This window comes from Cetorhinus maximus, chromosome 6 (genome assembly GCF_964194155.1).
Source record: "Cetorhinus maximus chromosome 6, sCetMax3.hap1.1, whole genome shotgun sequence".
Classification (NCBI taxonomy): Eukaryota; Metazoa; Chordata; class Chondrichthyes; order Lamniformes; family Cetorhinidae; genus Cetorhinus; species Cetorhinus maximus.
Window position 1 is genome coordinate 15,272,586 of NC_135884.1, and position 21,038 is coordinate 15,293,623.

General features: G+C 43.1%; 1 protein-coding gene across 1 annotated transcript in view; it reads right to left on the reverse strand.

Moving 5' to 3' along the window:
- Positions 1 to 4,316: 4,316 nt before the first annotated feature.
- Positions 4,317 to 21,038, reverse strand: part of slc26a6.2 (solute carrier family 26 member 6, tandem duplicate 2) — a 69,027-nt gene continuing 52,305 nt past the window's right edge. Inside the window, exons 15-21 of the mRNA XM_078543244.1 lie at positions 20,775 to 20,867; positions 17,096 to 17,212; positions 16,171 to 16,404; positions 12,860 to 12,914; positions 11,602 to 11,741; positions 9,330 to 9,389; positions 4,317 to 4,689 (exon numbers count right to left, since the gene is read on the reverse strand). Coding sequence (XP_078399370.1) covers positions 4,669 to 4,689; positions 9,330 to 9,389; positions 11,602 to 11,741; positions 12,860 to 12,914; positions 16,171 to 16,404; positions 17,096 to 17,212; positions 20,775 to 20,867 — 720 coding nt within the window. The 3' untranslated portion in view covers positions 4,317 to 4,668. The remainder of the gene's footprint in view (positions 4,690 to 9,329; positions 9,390 to 11,601; positions 11,742 to 12,859; positions 12,915 to 16,170; positions 16,405 to 17,095; positions 17,213 to 20,774; positions 20,868 to 21,038) is intronic.

Genomic DNA, 21,038 nt, shown 5'->3' on the forward strand with positions numbered 1-21,038 from the left:
CTCTCTTCCTCAAAAGGCAATGGAAGCAGAGTCTTTGAATATTTCTAAGGCAGAGGTAGATATATTCTTGATAAACATGGGGGTGAAAGATTATCGGAGGTAGGCGGGAGGTTACAAGCAGATCAGCCACAATCTTATTGAATGGCAGAGCAGGCTCGAGGGGCCTACTCTTGCTTGTAATTTGTGTGCTCGTATGTATGTTCATATGCAGCTGGTTGCATTAAATCCAGCCCAATGTCACTGAAGTAACTGAAAAATGAATTGGGTTAATCATTGACTGCTTCACTAACACCACCCCACCACCACTCTACCCCAGCAACAACCTGATTCTGTAATGGTCTTATGAGCACTTGATACAGAAACAACAAAAAATGGAACATACAACTAAGTCATTCTTTTTAATGGTCTAATTGTCAAAAGGGAACCTTGATGGCAAAATGACATCATTTGACAGTAGCAGGAGCAGCACCAGTCATACCTAAAAATGAGGTGTCAACCTGGTGATGCTATCATACAGGACTACTAGTGTGCCAAACAGCATAAACAGCAAGTGATAGACAGAGCTAAGCAATTCCACAACCAATGGATCAGATCTAAGCTCTGCAGTCCTGCCACATCCAGCTGTGAATGGTGGTGGACGGCTAAATAACTCACTGGAGAAGGAGGCTCCAAAATATCCCCATCCTTAATGATGGGGGGCCCAGCAGATCAGTGCAAAAGATAAAGATGAAGTATTTGCAACAATCTTCAACCAGAAGTGTCGCGTGGATGATTCATCTCGGCCTCCTCCAGAGGTCCCCAGCATCACAGATGCCAGCCTTCAGCCGATTTGATTCACTCCACATGATATCAAGAAATGGATGAAGGCACTGGATACCTCAAAGGCTATGAGCCCTGACAACATTCCAGCAGTAGTACTGAAGACTTGTGCTCCAGAAATTGTCATGCCCCTAGCCAAGCTGTTCCAGCACAGCTACAATACTGGCATCTAGCTGGCAATGTAGAAAATTGCCCAGACATGTCCTGACAGAAAAAGCTGGACAAAACCAACCCATCTAATTACTACCCCATCAGTCTACTCTCGATCATCATCGTCCCCGGGAAGGGGTCATCAACAGAGCTATAAATTGGCACTTGCTTAGCAATAACCTGCTCACTGATGCCCAGTTTGGGTTCCGCCAGAGCCACTCAGCTCCTGACCTCATTACAGCTTTGGTTCAAATATGGACAAAAGAGCTGAACTCCAGAGGTGAGGTGAGAGTGACCGCGCTCGACATCAAGGCAGCATTTGACCGAGTGCGGCATCAAGGAGCCCTTGCAAAACTGTAGTCAATAGGAATCAGGGGGAAAATGCTCTGCTGGTTGGAGTTATAGCTAGCACAAAGGAAGATGGTTGTGGTTGTTGGAGGTCGGTCATCTCAGCTCCAGGACATCACTGCAGGAGTTCCTCAGGGTAGTGTCCTAGGCCCAACCATCTTCAGCTGCTTCATCAATGGCCTTCCTTTCATCATAAGGTCAGAAGTGGGGATGTTCGCTGATGATTGCACAATGTTCAGCACCATTCGGGACTCCTCAGATACTGAAGCAGTCCTTGTCCAAATGCAGCAAGACCTGGATAATATCCGGGCTTGGGCTGACTAGTGACAAGTAACATTCGCACCACACTAAAGCCGGGCAATGACCAACTCCTACAAGCCAGAATCTAACCATCTCCCCGTGACATTCAATGGCATTACCATCGCTGAATCCCCCACTATCAACATCCTGGGGGGGTTACCATTGACCAAAAACTGAACTGGACTAGCCATATAAATACTGTGGCCACAAGACCAGGTCAGAGGCTGGGAAACCTGCGGTGAGTAACTCACCTCCTGACTCCTCAAAGGCTGTCCACCATCTACAGGTCACAAATCAGGAATGTAAAGGAATACTCTCCACTTGCCAGGATGAGTGCAACTCCAGCAACACTCAAGAAGCTTGACACCATCCAGGACAAAGTAGCCCGCTTGATTGGCACCCCATCCGCAAACATACACTTCCTCTAGCACCAATGCACAGTGGCAGCAATGTGTACCATCTACAAGATGCACCACAGGAACTCACCAAGTACTTTCCAAACCCACGACCACTACCATTTAGAAGGACAAGGGCAGCAGGCACATGGGAACACCACCACCTGGAAGTTCCCTTCCAAGTCACTCACCATCCTGACTTGGAAATATATCGCCGTTCCTTCACTGTTGCTGGGTCAAAATCCTCAAACTCCCTCCCTAATAGCACTGTGGGTGTACCTACACCACATGGGCTGCAGCAGTTCAAGAAGGCAGCTCGCCTCCACCTTCTCAAGGGCAATTAGTAATGGGCAATAAATGCTGGCCTAGCCAGCAATGCCCACATCCCATGAATGAATTTTTAAAAACTAGCAGCAATTTTACATGAAAATCAAAAATGTAACACAATAAAACAATAAAAACATTTATTTAAGGAACATATAACAGTTAAGTACTGTTTTCAAATGTTGTACATCTCTTTGATATTTTTAACAGGTTAAGGAGAAATAACATGTCATATGTTTATAATCAGCAAATTTGAACACAAAGTTGATAATGTACATTTGTAATTTAACTTATCAAATAATTATATTCTGAAAAAAGAGACATGTTGTCGAAGCTTTTTGTCTTGCATGCATCAGGCCAGATTCAAGAGTAGCAACTTTCAAAGGGAATAACAATTTATATTGTTGATTGATTGGCATGTAGACTCTGATTGTTCGAGGCATTGTCATGGGGAATACACCAGGGAACAGTTGTCCCCCTCCATGCTGTTGTTTAGTTGGAAAAGGTGCAATGCCTTGACATATTCTTTCTGTTTGCAGAGGACAGGGCCCTGCGTATGAACATATTTAGCTTCTAGCAGGTGTAAGTGGGCCAAACTGCGAGCTCAACTGATAATCTTAAATTGGTTGCTCATGCAATTCATAACAAACTTGAGATTGTTGAATACATGCTGTCCAATTGCAGAAACACCTCTAATGTTGGAAACTATGTTCTGAATTTTGCAAGTACTGGCTGGTTGAGTACAGTCGGTACTCTGCCTGTCGTGAACGGCCGAAGGGACATGCTGTTTGATACGATCCACTAATCATTGGGACCTATGGCCTACATATTTGGCATCATACTGGCACTGAAATTCATATACCACATTATTTATTTGTGTGATAAGCAGAATGTCTTTTTGGCTTGGTGACAGCACCCTGTTAGTGGAGAATACCATTCGTGTTGCTATTGTATAGTAGGAGTGTGAACCAATCTGAGTCCACTTGCCAACCAGTTAGCACCTTTTTCTCATGCAGTTGTTGTTCCCTTTGAAATTTGTTATTCTTGCATCTGTCCTGATGAATATAAGACAAAAAGCTTCAACAGTTTGTCCCTTTTTTGAGCAATACTCAAGTTCCGTACTACCAAGCAACTAAATAATTATATGCTGAAATTTAAGAAAATGAAGGGGGCTGGCTAATTTAGAAATGTACATTTTTTTGTTGCATATTTTAAAAACTGGAAAAACCCTCACAGAAATTAAAGGTCTATGTGCATTCCTCAAGGTTATACAAAATACAAGGAATACATTATACCTCTAAGGAGTTGCTATATGTGCTTTTATAAAAAAAAAAATCTGTAGATTTTAGTCGTTCAGTATAAATTCTAGGGACTGTAACACAACCAAATGCTGCTTCATTTTCCTTTTGGCATTGATTAAGAGTATTGAAGGGTTATTAGTGGGCAGATTCATTTCCCGGCTACTCAAAAGGAAGTGTTTGCACATTGTCTGCTGTCAACAGTTGGTGATGTTATCTGCTATGCTGTCAGCTTTTAGAATAATATATTAACTATTTTCTTGTTGTCTTACATAATGTGATGCTACCTTTCCTCACCAACCTAATCTTTGCCATCTCCTCTATTTACTGACCTGTTGAAATGGCTTGCAAGGCTAGTTCCCAATGACAGTGTCTCATGTCAGTCAGAGGCCAGATCTTCCCTTCTTTGCTCTAGGGAAACTTCAGAAGCATAACCTTAGAAAAAAGCTGCTCTAGGAAGATGCTTAGTTTATTATACACTGGGCTTCCATTGTTTCTTATGCTTATTCCAAACACATTGGGTAGTATGACCCTCCTTAACCGTTTCTGGTTTCATATTGTATCCACCAGAACACATAACCAAATGGCAACAATGTGAGTTGGGAGGGCACTAAAGTGAGACAGATACTGACTGAAGAAGATTAATCAAAGCTAGAGAGAGAAAATACTTTCAGGCTGTGTCTAGAGACTTATTCAATTCACTTTTATTCAGGTGAAAGGTTTGGAGAGAAAGGAAGTGAAGTGGTGGATAGAAGAATGAAGGAGAAACAGAATTGCTATTCTCTTTGTCTTGACTGCCAGAGGTGAAGTGTTCGAAACCTCCAAACCTCATAGTTTTACACAAAGCATGGAATTAGTTAATATTCATATTGAGAAAGATTCTTTTATAGTTTCCTTCATGTCTTGTCTCATTTTTCTTCATTGTTGGGCACAGAAGAGGTCAAAATGGGTCATTTTGAGATTTATTTAAACACACTGCCGATGTCTCCTTCAAAATGAAGAATATTTTATATCCCATCATCAATCTTCCAGTATTAAAACTTGGTGTTCGCTGCCTAAAAGGGAAAAAAAGAAGAAAGTTGACCCATGACTTCTAATTTCCATTTTTTCTTTTAATACCCAGATCTGCATTCTAATCTGCATTGACTGCCACATTCTTCTTCCAATAATAGTGACAACATCAGCAACCTCACAACATAGAAAACAATGTTTCAAGGCACTAAATCAAGGAGTAAGGAAAATTAATGTCAAAGTGAAGGAGGAGATATTTGGAGGGTACAACCAAAATCTTGTCAAAGAGCTTTGAAGAAAGGTGTTCAAGGAGGAGAGGCAAGTGAAGAGAACATGGTGAGCAAATTCCAGAGAGGTAGTTTTAGAATGGCTAAAGGCACAGTTGCCAGTAATGGGCTGAAGGGAGGGGAGAATATACATGATGTTAGATTCTGATAAACAGAAAGGAAAATGGTGGTGGGGTTGTGGGGATGGGTGGTGGATAGGAATAGGGGGAGTGTTGGGAGAGGTGGGGTAGTGTTATAGGGCTGGAAGAAATGACAGAATTTCAGGCTTTGTAGGACCAGGAGCCAATGTAGGTCACCAAGGACAGGGTCATGGGTGAATGGGACTTGTTGTAGGAGATGGTACAGGCAGCAGTGCTTTAATTGAGTTGATGTTTATGAGGGGAGGAGGTTGGGAGCTTTCCCAGGGGACCATTGGAATAGTGAAGTCTGGAGTTGACAGCTGAGGGCTTCATCAGCTTTTAATTCACCCCAAGTCCTTTTTCAAAATGGCTTTGGATGGGAACCATTTACATGAGCATTTATTCTGATATCAAGATCAGATAATACTAGACTATGCAGTGTTACTATCAAAGGTACCAGTAGGTGACAGTATTGCATGCACTAAACATATAAGAACTTTTTGATGAAAATACAGCATCAAATCATCAAGTATGTTCACTCTTTCCTGAAAGCTAGATCTTAGAAGAGGCTAGAGTGAGAAAGTAAGAAGAATGCTATTCTTAGGACCTGCTGTATTTTGGGGACTCTCCAGAGAATTAAAAGACACCACCATTGAGGCGGGGAGCTTACTGGTGTATCCAGGATTAAGGATCTTCCCCCAAATCCTTGGCTTCTCTTTTCAGATGCTGTGTATTTATTCCATTTTCTGATTTTAGTTCAGATTCAAAATTATTTATAACAAATTTTTATTTTTAACTCCATGGGCAGAGGTTTATTTGGTGCAATTTAGGATTGCCAACACTGGTTGGGTGTATTCCTGGAGGCTTCATTATGTGACCTTCTGACTCAAACCACTCCATCCACCCTACACTCCTGCCAGGCACCAGTGCCTCCTCAATCCAATTAGAAAGGGAACAGGCTATTGTTAATCAAGTGGATTAATCTTGACTGTTCCTGAAACAGACTTTTCCCCACCTCATGTCCAATATTTTTTAAACTAATGATTAAAAGTATTTTGCTGAAAAAAGAAACATGCTGTCAAAGCTTTTCATCTTGTACTCATCAGGACAGATACAAGAGTGCCAATTTTCAATGCGAGCAACAATTTATACAACATGAGAAAAGAGTGCTGATTGGTAGGCAAGGCAACTCTGGTTGGTCAAGGCATTGCTGTTGAAAATGCACCAGGGAACTATTGTCCCTAACACTTTGTTTAATTCAAAAAGGTGTAATACCTGGACATGTTCCTTTTGCCTGCAGAGCACAGGTCCCTGTGAATGAATATATGTAATTTCTAGCAAGTGTGTGTGAGCCACATTGTGAGCCCAACTGATAATCTCAAATTGGTTGTTAGTGTAATTTTGAGCATTACCCAGGATTGTTCATCAAGTGCTGTCTAACCACAGAATCACATCTAACGTTAGACGTTATGTTCTCAGTTTTGGAAGCACGGGTTAGCTGAGTACGTTCATGCTCTGCCTATTGCGAAGAGCGAAATGTTGTTCCTTCAATAGTTCGATAGCCGATAGTTCCCTGGTACATTCTCCATGGCAACGCCATGACCAGAGTCGACTCGCCAACCAATCAGCACCCTTTTCTTCATGCAATGTAAATAGTTACTCCCTTTGAAATTTGACATTCCTGCATCTGTCCTGATGAGTGCAAGATGAAAAGCTTTGACAGCATGTCTCTTTTTTTGGGGAGAATTTTCTTCCTGTCTTGCGGGCTGGGCGGGAGTGGGTGCGGGAGGGCGTGCTGCTGATTGCCGCCTGCAATCGGCTCCACGCTGCCATTTTACGTGGGCGGGCCAATTAAGGCCCGCCCAGCGTGATGCGCACCCGGAAGTGCTCAGTGCTCCCTGTGCGGGTAGGGGGAGGAGAGAGAGTCAGGGCCTGCCCTCTTTCACACGAATGTGCACAAAAGAGCGCAGAGTTTAATTTCATAGTGAAAAACTGAAAAAAAGATTTAAGAAAATTATTCGGACATGTCCCCTCATGTGAGAGTCACATGAGCTGGGGCATGTCTATGAATTTTATTTAAAAATTTTTATTAAAGTTATAAAACCTTCATGAAACCTCATCCCACCCGTGGATGAGGTTCCATGAAAAATGCGAAGGCCGCCTGGGCTGCTAATAAGTTCAATTGGTATTTAAATGACCTTAACAGGCCTTTGACAGTTTGGCGGGTGCACAGCTGACTCCGGTGCGTGCCTGCCGAACTGAAGATCGGAATGACATGTGGTGATGTCGGGACGCACGCCCGACGTCACCGCGCGTCATTTTATGCGTGGCGAGCGGGGCCCGCCCCCGCACGCTGACCAGAAGATTCAGGTCATTAAAGTTCTGGACTACCAAGTGAATAGTTGAAATTGTGCAAAAATAATGAAAAAAATGTGCGATTTTATTTGGTGATTCGATAATTTTACCCATGTTATCTGCAGCAATGTTCTGGAGATTAATCCTCAATTTCTGGCTATTCCCAGACAATCCTGGAGGGCTGGAAAGCCCAAGTATATTTCTCAGTTTTTCACCAACTCAGACTTACTACCTATTGCCTGTTCTCTCTGCTCCCCTATCAGTGGCAGAGCCTTAGGCAACTGGTCTTGCCAAACACTCTCCTTTACCAAAACCCGCACATATCCTTGCTCTGCACCATTGCTTACCTCCTTCTAACTTCTGCTCATTGTACATTTTCCCTCCCCCCTTTATGTTGCAGCCATGATGTTTCTACACTAACCCTAAGGCAGTGTTTCACTGCAACAAGGGTTGCTTACATAAGTGTCAAATTTCTCCACTCCTCAACTTGATGCTTACTTCATCTTTCCATGACAAATAGCTGAAAACCTAGAACATTGCAGTCTATTCACTGCTTTTCAACCAAGGCAGAAGCTGGCCCACACAATGTTCTCCTCAGTTAAAGATGTCCCATCGCCAACATTTTAATTTGCAAGCTGAATATTTGAGGGGGAATTTTAACCGCCCATAAAATGGGCAGGTGAGGGTTGGATGAGACGTTGAAGTATTAAATATCTGAGTCCTGAACCCAACCTGACTCTAACCCGCCCACTTCCAGTTTTAAGGTGGGAAGGGGATGGGTGACCAACCCTTTCCCAGTAGCTGGGTTGGCAGTTTAAATATTATGATGAGACTAGGAGCCCCGTATTGTTTCACCATATCAAATTTAATTCTGGTCGGGCTTCAGAAAACCTGACTGCTTAATGAAAGCAAAGCCATTACGCTCACCTGCTGGATCCACTGTACCTGCCTCCCATTACGGAGTGAAAACCCTCAACCTTTCAATCTCGCCCCACACCCCAATCTCCCCCCAAAGCCTCCCATCTCCACGACCACCACCCCCACCCACCCACCCCAACAACTGAGGTCTCTGATCTCACCATCCATGCCACCGAGCCTCCCATTCGCTCTGCTCTCTGATCCCTCAGACCTTTAATCTTGCCAACTCCCTCAGCCCAGAATTGGAACCCCCCCCAACCCCCGCCAGGAATCAGACCAGCCCCACTGGAATTAGGTACCACCACCCGCTCCAGGGAATGGAGGCCCCTTCCCCTAGGATCAGACCCTCCCCTTCCATTCCTCTCCTGCCTTGGTTCAGGGATCACAACTGGCTGCTCCTATGGCCTTGTCTCCAACGTTCCCCACCTGATTGTAGACCAACCAAGCCTATTGATTAAACTGATTTCAAGTGGGGAGCCTGTTAGTGACTTCACGTGCACATGGTTGGGTTAAAATTCCTCAGTGTATGGGGAAATCCAGACTAACAGGTTTCCCTTGTGCTATGGGGCCCTCCTTCTCCTGGCTGGTCAAAAAGTTAAAATTCACCCCCCCCACCTTCATTTTTGCAAACAGACAATTCAGATGATGAAAGATACCAGTGGAAATGCACCGGGATTTCTTTTCTGGCCTGTTGGTTCAGTTTGGACTAAGTGCCTTAGCCCAGGTATCAGGAGATTCCACATCATGGAGCCTATCATTTTCAACTTGACACGAGCAGGGAGTTTGAAGCTTTTAGATACTCATTCACACTGCATGCCAGGAGCACTGATGTGTAAAATCTGGGCTGTTTTATTTAAACAGATTTTTTCTTTCGTATCCATGACAAACTTTGCAATGCTAGCCAAGAATCTGGTGACACAGAATGACTTGGCCTGTCTTTCCCAAAGATAATTCAGATTAATTGACATTAAGCATCTAAAACATGGGATAAAATATGGTTCTTACGCTGACATGGGTGGGTTCTTCCTCTTGGTCCTGTGTGGGGGGCAGTGCAGGGGTTCCATTCTGTGAAGAAGAGATCAGAATGTTACAGCAAAATCTCAGGAGTTGGGAACACTGTAAGCCCTTCCTGTTTTACAAGCAACCTAGTACATTTTCAAAAATATTTTCCTTCCTTCTTCCTTTGATCTTGTGGCCAAGGGAGCAGCCAAGAAACCTGCTCGCAGGCTTCTGCCAGATCCCTGTCGAGCCAACTCTCAGGGAATACATGCTGGCTAAAGGAACAGAAAAAGACAAAGATAAAAGAACGATGTTTCATTTATACAATGACTAATCATGTCCCCAGGTCATTGCATAGTGTTTCACAACCAATTAATTGCTTTTGAAGTACAGTTATTGGGTTGTCAGGCAAACACAACATTAATTTCAAAATAGCAAGTACCAACAAACTGCAGAAATAACCAGTTAAATTTATTCTTGGTGATGATGGTTTAGGGAGGAATGTTGGCCTGACCACTGAAGAGCTCCTTGCTCTTCTTTGCATTTCCATGGGATCTTTCCTATCCATTTGAACCACTGGGACTGGCAGACAGGGCCTCACTTGAACACTTCATTTAAAAGATGATACGCCCAACAGTGCAGCACTGCCTCAGTAATGTACTAAGTACCAGGCAAGATTATGCACCGAAGTGAGAATTGAATCCACAATCATCTGCTATCAACTGAGCCAAACCAAGCCAACAAAGTGAATCATGGATTACCCTTCCTCAAACTGTCACTTCCTATGGACACTATGGCTTTGGCTTAGCACCTCTCTCAGGATGGAATGACAGCTCACCTTTCAGTCTGCCCAAGTGACCAGTCGTCATGATTTCATAACATGTTCTGTTGGACAAACTGCTTAAATGAGTGAAACCACTTTGCTCTGACACTATAGTTGTGGTGGAAATACAATGTTACTGGGGTACACTTTAAACCTTACTAAATGGAGAGTAGAGAGTGTAGAACGTGTCCATTGACTCTGTGCCGGATTTTCGTTCCATTCTCTTCAATGGACTAAAAATTGGTCAGATCCTACAATGGGCAGACAATCCACTTCACCAGTTTACCATCCATGTACTGAAGATGAAAATTTACTCCATTGCTCCTGGGGCAAGATCTAATCATGGTGGTGGTACTGGTTGGAGGTGGGTGCGAGGTAGAATCACCCCATAACTTGTCCATCTGATGGCACGTTCCCCAATGTCAACCACTTTTCTAGTCTTCTATTGTCAACAAGTTCATAATCTGATGAATTCTCTGCCCAATCCACAGCCTCATGGCCGGGGTGGGAGGGTGGGTGGGTGGGTGGGGGAGGGGAGCAGTAAGGATGAGAAGCATATAAGTAATTACATAGATAATAATCAATGGTGTAATGTCAAAAGATTTTCTGAAACACCCCCTAAGTTACACCACAATTTACATATCACTGATGTTAACTACACCACACATTAGGGATTTTCCTCTCTAGACTTACATTCTACATGATTTATCCATGTTCACCTTTCCCCTCAACACACGTCCTGACTTCTTGAGATGACATTTCAATGATGCCAGCAGTTCATGGACCATTATTTCACTATCTCTGCCCGTACAGAGTCTTATAACCCTGTGTATTCCTAAACCAGAACTCTTTCTAAAAGAGTGAATCTACACCATGACACATAACTTTAGTTGGAAGCTTATCCAGTTATAGGGTTGCCAACCCTTCAGGATTAGCTTGGTGTCTCTGAGAACTGAAGATCAATCTTCAGGACACTGTTGTGTGGAACCCTGGAGAAAAATCATAGGGACATTGAAAAAATGATTTTTTTTTTGCCATTTTCTTTGAACATTTCTCTTTATCAGATATAAAAATATTGAAAATGGGAATAAAAGGCTGCTTGGCTGACAGTCAAGCATCATCCAGCTGGGTAATGAGTCTTTTTGCTTTCCAAATGGCGTAGGAAGGCAGCATGTCACAAGGATGGATGTGTTGGCTGACTAATGGCTGCAGCGTGGGGGCAAGTCGTGTGATAAAGCCTCCAGGAATGCATTTAATGGTACCCTGGTCCTGTACTCTGTGAGGAGGAGGGAGGACAGGGAAAAACATGGTTCCCTCTAATCAAATGACTTGCCTGCAGTTTGTTCATTAAAGGCTGTCCAGCAAATACTTGTTTAAATCCTGGTAAAAGGGCCCCTTATGAATAAAAAATGCAGAACCACATAGCAATAAAAGATAAAAATTAAGGTGACAGACCATGTAGAGTGCCTGATCAGTAGATGGATTATGTTTTATCTTGCAGTACATAACAGCATCGTGCACTGTGGTGAAAAGCTGGGATTTGCTGATGTTTTTTCCAAAGAATCCTCCTTGTTCAAACTGTTGAACAATAGCCCCTGAAAGAAACAAAATTCAGTTCAGATCAACAATTGATCTGGAATGATTCTATGTACATACGTATACGTATAGATATATATAAAATGAGGTTGAAGTTACTCATGCATTCAGCTGCTGAAATTCTGGCAAGATTTTGGCAGTCCTGGAAAAAGGTCTGGATCCTGGGTCCCCACTTATTCTGGGACCAGCAGCGGTCCTTGTAAGGGATGGAATTCCCACCTGCCACTTACAAGACTAATGATGCCAAGGAGGCTGGCCTGAGGGGGAGGGGTTGTCGAGAGTTTACATTGGGAACTCCTGATTCCCTCTCTCAGAAGGAACCTGCTGTAGTACTGGAGGCCAAATTACTGAGAGAGGTGAGGCTCACCGGCCAGCAGGAGTCGCTACTAGGATGTGATTTGGACCCCCATTAAAAAAATGGGAAACTAAAACAAAAAAGCCTGGGTTGTCTCACTACACGAGTCTGGGCACCCCCACCCATGTGGCGTAGATTTCGACTTGTGGTGGTGTAAATGCCCCCTTAATTAGGTGCCTTCCCACAGACTCCTCAAGATCTGGTGGAGGCTGGCTGCTCGGTGGAGATGCGATCCTGTCAAAACAGCTAGGGTTTCATCCCATGTGTCAATATAAAGCACCCTTTTGAGTGCTGACTGCCTGAGATCCACAAACTTAGCACCGATCGAACCTAGCCCATTCCTGGACTCTGTGCAGGTAATTTTAGCCTAACCGTTCCATCAGGAAATTGATGGAGTCGGGTGCAACACTTTCTTCCCTCCCTGCTCGATATTACTCTCCATTAAAATCAGTGGAGTTATATTGGAATGGTTATAAAATGGCATTGTACCCAATTTCATCAGTTTCCTAATGGGTGAGTTAGCTTAAAATGATCCCATGTCTCGTTTTCACATTCAGTTTTGTATTTACTAGTTAAGCCAGGCGATCTTCTCCCACCACTGCAAAGGAGCAGCGTGGGTAGAATGGAAGAGAATCTATTCGTATTGTCTATCATCACATTTATTCGTAAAGTTATAGGCAGAAGGTCACACAGCAACAGGGTCACAATATCATGTTACAGAAACAAGCACATTCCACTTAAAATGATCCACATTATACTTACAGTGACATCCTGACAGGTATACATCAATCTCAACCTCCTTAAAATCCCGGAAAATCTGGAATATAAAAGCATTGAGTTGCAAGGTGGGTTTATGAAGTGGTCAATAAAGCAGGCAGGTAACCAAAGGCCAGGGAGCTATGCTAAACTTATATAAAACAGCCCCATGCAAGACAGGAGATGTAACACTTTCCCTTTTACCTCCTTTCTCCTCAACACCCAAGGTCCGAAACATTCCTTTCAGGTGAAGCAGCAATACACATACTTCTTTCAATTTAATATACTGTATTCGCTGCTCACAATGCAGTCTCCTCCAGATTGGGGAGACCAAATGCCGGTATGGTGACCGCTATGTGGAACACCTCCGTTCAGTCTGTAGGATTGACCTCAAGCTTCCTTGACCTGTCATTTTAGTTCTCCACCTTGATCTCATGCAGCCATCTCTGTCCTCGGCCTCCTGCGATGTTCCAATGAAACTCAACACAACTCGAGAAACAGCACCTCATCTTTGAATTGGGTAATTTACAGCCTTCCAAACTCAACAATTTCAGATCATAATTGCTACCATCGCCAACATTTTGTTCCCTTTACTTTGCATTTGTCGGATTAATCTTGTTTTTTCTTAATTTTGCTTTCGGATGGCAGCTGTTCACTATTTTGCCATTCAACCCTCCCCTGGACCCATCTTTTGTTTGTTGACTCATCCCATTACCACTCCCTCTGGCTCTGCCTCACCAACTCTTTTGTCATTTAATGTTTCCTGTTTACTCTCCTATCACAGACTTTCCCTTTTGTTCATTTACCACCTTGCCCTATTTCACCCACTTAAAAGCTTTTCATTTCCAACTTTTCCCAGATCATGACCTGAAACATTACCCCTGTTTCTCTCCCCACAGGTGTTTCTAGACCTGCTGAGTATTTTCAGCATTTCCTGTTTTTAATTTCAGCTCCAATTGGAGTATTAGGTCCAATTCTGGACATCACATTTTAGGAAGGATGTGGTGGCTTTGGAGAGAGTACAGAAGAGATTTACTAGAATAGTTCCAGGGATAAGGAATTACAGTTACATGTATAGAATGAAGAATTTGGGGTTGCTCTCCTTAGAACAGAGAAGGCTAAGAGAAGATTTGATAGAGGTATTTGAAATCATGAAGGTTTTTGATAGATAAAGAGAAATTAATTCCATGGTTGAAGGGTCAATGACCAGAGGGCATCGATTTAAAATGACTGGCAAAGGAACCAGAGGTGACATGAGGAAAAACTATTTTACACAATGAGTGTTTAGGGTCAGGAATGTGCTGCCTGATAGAGTGCCGGAAACAGATTAATTAGTAGCTTTCAAAAGGGAATTGGATAAATACTTGAAGGAAAAAAAAAATTGCAGGGATTAAGAGAAAAGAGCTGGGAGTGGAACATAACTAGATTGCTCTCCGAAAGATCCAGTGAAGATTTGATGGGACCAATGGCTCCTCTCGCTGATTCTATGAAATTGTTCTGTTTATTTCAAAGGGACCAAATGATATTTGTATGAAGTCCCTAAACAAAATGTGAGATCTCAGTTTATCAACTTTTCTGCCTCACAAGTTGAAAATACTGGCTCCCAAAAATTTGGTACCTGATAATCATCTTACAGAAGAAAAATAACTAGACATGTATGACTTGTTCCACTTAAAAACCTCATGCAGAATTCAAGCACACTTGCCAGGGTATTTTATGAAGACCTCTTTCCGGAGTGGTCTTTTTAAAATTAATTTTCGTACTCTTACCTGGTTTCAATCTGCTGGGAGTCTCAGGTTGTCTCCCATACCAGTTCTGGTGAGATTGGTACCTCACTCTCTAGGCAATCATGACAAAACCTATGTCCTGCTGCCTTAGCACATTGTTGTTCCAAGGGGCTATATCACTCTACCTGAGAAACAATTTATTTTACAAAATTGCTTCCTCCTCAAAATCCAAGAAATAATAAAAAAATGACCATGTGAGACCAGATTTTCTTGTGCTGTGATGCCTCTTATTATTGTTCACTCATTATTATTCTTGGATGGTTGAAAAGAAACCCAGATGGGAAAGGCCAGGGTTCTCATTCACCACTTTATGCAGTTCACCAAGAAACCACAAGATGATACTAGTGAAATGGCCCTTCTCTGCTGGGATTTCCCCTGAACCTCTGCTAAAGGTACAGCAGGAAATCAGGAAAATGTCACGGAGACTCAGGGCTATATTTACTGAAAAGGAACTAAATGACAAGCATGGACTGAATGCAGAGGGTGCAGGTCAAAACTGTGATTTGAACCCAGATCAACAGCATGAGAATCTAATGTGTCCTCATGTAATCATGCCTACCCATGGAAAAACATCTGGTGTCCTCTCAGTACCCCTTGTTTGACTTGTGGTCAACTCAGACAGTGTGCCAGGCAGCCTATTACTACACAGCAAATCTGATCAGAGTGTTACGTCTTTGGAGGGGGATGACTTTCAACATGATTTGGGAAGACAGCAACGTAGTGGTATTGTCACTGGGCTGGAAATCCAGAGACCCAGGGTAATGCTCTGTGGACCAGGGTTCAAATCCCACCACAACAGGCGGTGGAATTTGAATTCAATAAAAACCTGGAATTAGAAGTCTGATGATGACCATGAAACCGTTGTCGATTGACGTAAAAACCCAACTGGTTCATTAATGTCCTTTAGGGAAGGAAATCTGCTGTCCTTAGCTGGTCTGACCCACAGCAATGTGGTTGACTCTTAAATTCCCTCTGAACAAGAGCAATTAGGGATGGGCAATAAATGCTGGCCAAGCCAACAAGCCCACATCCTGTGAATGAACAAAAAAAAATTAAACTCTGAGCTAAAGTGGACAGTTCTGTGACCCTTTCACCTTAGGGACTTGGGTTTAAATCTAGCCCAGTGATGGACGTTTCCTCTGCCTGACAGCTGTGCAGACCATAAGTCCACTGAACCTGTGCCATCTGAATCCAATTCCTACTGAGTTCAGTTTTTTAGTACTGTTACTGGCCTTAATTTTAACAGTGCCAAAGGTGGTCGGAGCAGAAAATTAAATGTTGCAGTAGGGTGTGCTGTTATGAGACAGGGTGGAAGCACTTTGCTGAGGCAAAATAAAGGGAGCTATCCTGTCGGGTTAGCTTCAGAAAATTCAGTCTATAATTATCTTGCTACACTTGACACGAGTGCTTGATGAAAAGGTTCGGCAGCAAAAGTGAAAAAGCATACCATTCCCTCCGACACCTCTTATTTTGATGAGCACAAAGATAACAATAAAAGTCAAAGTAGAATGAAGTCACGGCCTGTCTTACGTTTCTCAATATCTTGATGCAGACGCTATCCACAAAGTTGACAGGACTAAAGTCGAGAATGAGGGAATGAACATCTGGTTTTTGAAGGCCAAGAGACTCTAGACTAAGCTCCTCTGGCTTCTGGCTGACTTTGGATGGCGAGTCAAGGCCCGAATCCATTTCTAAGCTGTCACTACCAATAGTCTCGGTGATGGTGGCTGGGCCATCTGTTCCTGATTCCAAGTCTTTTCGTCTCTAGAGAGATGAATTTGTTTGAATTTAACAACATTGTTATAACTTGCAGTACATTTAATATTCCAAAAACATAATAACATAAGGCGATAAGAAGGTAAAGGAGTTTCAGCATGTCCGGTCATCCATTTCCTTAGGTGCCTCTACAGGAAAACCACAGGCCCTTTCTGCCTAGTGATTACCACATGCGCCTTTAATCTTTCAAAACCAAACAAAAAAGACCAGAATCGTCAAAATACTTTTAAAATTATTAACATCTACAGGTCACTTCATTGTATTCCTTACTGCACTGAAAATATTTGGTGAGATAGGGGTTACATATGGAACATTGTTTTCATAATGAACACTGTACATAACATTCGAAAGCAGCGTTGTTCAGCTGCATGGCTTCCTTCTGTGCTGTAAGGTTCTACCAGCTGCTTATAGAAGCTTTAGATGTATAATGGGAGTGTTCTCATTTGAGGAATAGTGCCTGGGATGTCTTATTTTGGGTGGAGGCAGTTTCAAACCATTCCCAGGACTGGCGACCAATGAAGAACATGACAGTAAAAACAGATAGGTTTCTCATGGGTATTTAAGAACAGAGCACTGTAGGGAAGATAAATGAACGTTATTTAAAGAAACTAAATTGAAAAGCGGCTCAGAGAAAGTCAGATAAGCATTTGTTTGTCCCAGGTGAGTGGAACATATCTACCTTTTGCTCTTTCCTGGCATTTTTCTTGTCCCGCTTCTCCTGTTTTTTCAGCTTCTGCTTGAGTTTTGTGATTCTTTTCTTCTTTTTCAAAAGTAACCTGCTGATATTAGTTTCAGACTGCGGGCAAATCATAGAAAAAGAGGGTTATGAAGGCAGTGCAACATTGTTGTTAACAGTTAACAACGTGGGGTGTTAACAGAGATTACAAATTGTTAAAACGAGCAAGTATAGTATTTTCAGAGTAAATTGTTAATATGGTGCACTGGTCTTTTTAAATTTGATCTCTAGACATAGGCAATATTGTTAAGACTGCATTTATTGCCCGCCGTAGAATCTCTGAGAAGGTGACGTTGATCCTTCAGGTTGAAGCATGTGGAAATCATGCTCTCTCTGTGATATTACACAGAGAGTTCCATGATGTTGATGAAGAAACAATGCATGTCCTAGCCAGGATGGTGTGCAACTTGAAGGGGATTCATATTCCCATTAATTGTTACTATTTGATCCTCACTGATGCTCAGGAGGGACTTGGATAAATATTATTTGATTTTGCACACCTCAGATCAGCTCCCAAAGTAATCATGATCTTGAATCAGGTTTTAAAACATACAGAATGCATGGGAGTCACCACGAGCAGCTCAAATACAACATTCATCAAGAATGGCCAATTTGTAATCTTCATTAAATTTTACCTGGACAAAAGCAAGGGGGCTAGTGTGTGGCTCAGGTGGTGTCACCTCTGCCTCTTGAACTAGAATACTCAGGGTTCGAGTCCCACCCCGGGACTTGTTGGCCATGGAAGGACCCAGCCACTAGGGCAGGCAAGCCAGCATGGATTGGTGCCGGTCCCCAGCCTGGATAAATGGGGAGGTTTGGTGGCAGAAAGGACATTCAATTGTAAAACCGCCTGCCAAATCCCAAACATGATTGTTAATATGAAGGATGATCAACCAGCATTGCGACAACCCCATGTAACATGGGGAAAGTCCTGAAAGAAGAAGAGCTGGACAGAAGAAAGAAGCAGACTTTAGCACTGTACACCGGAAACTCCATACTGGATAGAAATCAGATTCTGATGCTCAAGCTTTATTGGATTCAAACCGCACTCCATGTATTGCTTCAGAAATGAGGAAACTGGGGCTTAGAGGTGGCACAGCATGTTAGATTATTTGTGTGTGTCCAACACAACTATTGAGCGGAGGCAGGGGGTTCCCACAAAGGAAAGTTATTATCTAACATGAAATTAATCAGCGTCACTCTTTTGCAATTTCATTGTGGTTTCCTCAAGGGCCAGAGTTATGAGTTCCTGTCAATATTGGTGTGACTTTGCATCTGTAGTTAAATTAGCTGACATTTTTTTGACTTGGAAATGTTTCCAAGATTAACAATGAACAGGATGAGAATTAAATGCTCAACACACGTTTTTGAAACTCTTCAGCTTTTTGTAAATTGTTACAAACTAAATAACAAACAGCAGTGAGGACAACACGTTAACTCATTTGCTCAGTAAGAGGATGGTGTGCCTTCTCATCTTGAGTCATTAACTCATGTCTGCACCATGTAAGCTCTTTTTCTAATTTATATCCTCCAGTTCTGCACTCACAGTCCAAATTAAATAATGTGTATGCATATTTTTTTAATGTTCATTCATTTGATGTGGGCATCGCTGGTGACGCCATTTATTGCCCATCTCTAATTGCCCTTGGACCACCTGCCACCTTCTTGAATACAACTCATTGGTTAGCTAAGCCATTTCAGAGGGCAGTCAACCACATTGTTGTGAATCTGGAGTCACGGGGCTGAATTTTACGTCCTGTGGGTGGGTGCAGCCCTGACCCAATCGAGCGTAAAATCATGCGAGAAGACATCGGGCGAGCGTCCCAATGTCATTGCACACTCGCGTGATATTTCGCTTGGCGGGCACATGTAAAAGTCGGAAGCATGCCTGCTGACAATTAAGAGGGCAATTAAGCCCATTAACGGTGCAATTGTGTCCGATTTTTCGTGGTTGGTGGACAGGCGAATCGGCCAGGCGTCCTTTAGATTTTTCATCAAAAATCATTCAAAGGTGGGATGAGGTTTCCGTTATGAAATAAAATAAAAATAAATAGCTTTGGACAGCATTTTTATGACGTATATTTTCAGGGGCTTGAATGTAAAGCCTGGACATTTTTTTTTGAAGCTTTTTAAACTTTCATTCAATCATTTGAAGGCCTGCAGTTCCCTGAGGCAGCTGTCTGCCTTCAGGGAGTTCTCTTGCAGCACTCACCTGCGCCTGCGGTAACATCATCGCCTGCCCTCTTCCCACCCCTACCCCGGCTGCGCTGAGCTTTTCAGCACACATTTCACGCTGGCCGGCTGTTAATTGGCCAGCTGGCATGAAATCGCAGTTGGGGGCTGATCACGGTCGGTGGTCCATTTTCTGGCTGACCCCCAGGCCCGCCGATCATGCCCGCCTGCCAAAGGTAAAATTCAGGCCATGTAGACCAGGGTAAGGCTGGCATATTTTTTGCCTAAAGAACATTAGTGGACCATATGGTTCGATAATGACACTCTGGTAGTTACATGGTCTCCATTACTGATAACATCCTTTTATTTCATTTCAGATTTATTTAATTCATTGAATTTAAATTTCCTAGCTGCTATGGTGGGATTTGAACTCATGACCAGGATTTTCAAAGGGCCTCAGGGTTAGGACCCGATGCGGGCAAGCTTTGAAAATCCTGGTCCCGGAGGTCATCTCAGGATCCTAATGCCTCTGGTACAGTTTTGAAATTTCAAAGGTCTGTTCCCAAATGCAATTATCATTTTTGTTTATTCTGGTGAGCTTCAACGGTCTTAGTGCACGCATTAGTGCACAGCAGGCGAGTTCACCACAGGGTCCTAATAAATTTATTTTCAGTTCTCTTGGAAACAAATCTGCAGGACGAACTATCTTTGGCATGAGGGTTGGCTCTTACCTTATCATGCAAGATTGCTGTCCGCTTTGTTCCACTGCTGTAGCCTTCCCAGAAGCTGCCTTCTCTAATTGGCGAGGCAGCGGCAGTCCCCAACATGGCCGCTGCCTACTATTGCCACTGATGCCTGGTATAAGATCCCATCTCCAGGAAGTGCTTGATGCCTCTAATTGGGCGCCGAGCTCACCTCCTGGCCAATTACATTTAAAGAGAGCGACGTAGCTCTGGCACGAGGTCGGGATCCAGGTCAGATTTTTGACCCCAGTTGAAAATCTGGCCTCAGGTCTCCGGATCATTAGTCCAGGCCTCTGCATTGCTAGTCTAAATAACGTAACATAACTAATATGCTACCATATTCCCACATTACACTTATATTCTTCATTCTGCCCAGCATTTAAAACCTGCATCACAACTCTTCCCAGTTTCCTTTCCCTCCAATAAAAACAAGCTTAGTTCTGCAAGCCTCTCTTCAGAACACAAAATCCAAAGCATCATTCCTGTCACAATGCTCTGAAAGCTCTCCAATGAACCAGTGTCATTTCAAGGTGGGCGTAGTTTGTTCCACTTCCGTTTCAGTTGAGTGTTTGGAGGGAGGTGTCTGTCTGGAGACTGCACCACAGTGGGAATAGAAATTTGTCCTTGTTCTTATGAAAGTCAGAAGCTTCTCTTCTCCCTGTGACCAAAGTACTAACAACAGTGGATCTTTAAATCAGTTTCCTTACCATCTGCTTCAGCGCTTCTTCATACAGCTCAGCATTGGCAAAGTATATGGTCGCAGATGACTGGAAGATTTTGATACCTGGAATTTCTTTTGCCTGAAAAGAAACCAAAATCAGGTTACCAAGAGTTGGAGCAGTTTGAAGCCAAGTTATAACTCCTGGGCTACAATTGGGTCACAGTACCCACTGGAAACAACCAGAGAGAGGCTATTGCCTGGCTTCTGGCAGGTCAAAATCACAGGGCCCTGGGGCTTGACATTGTCAGCC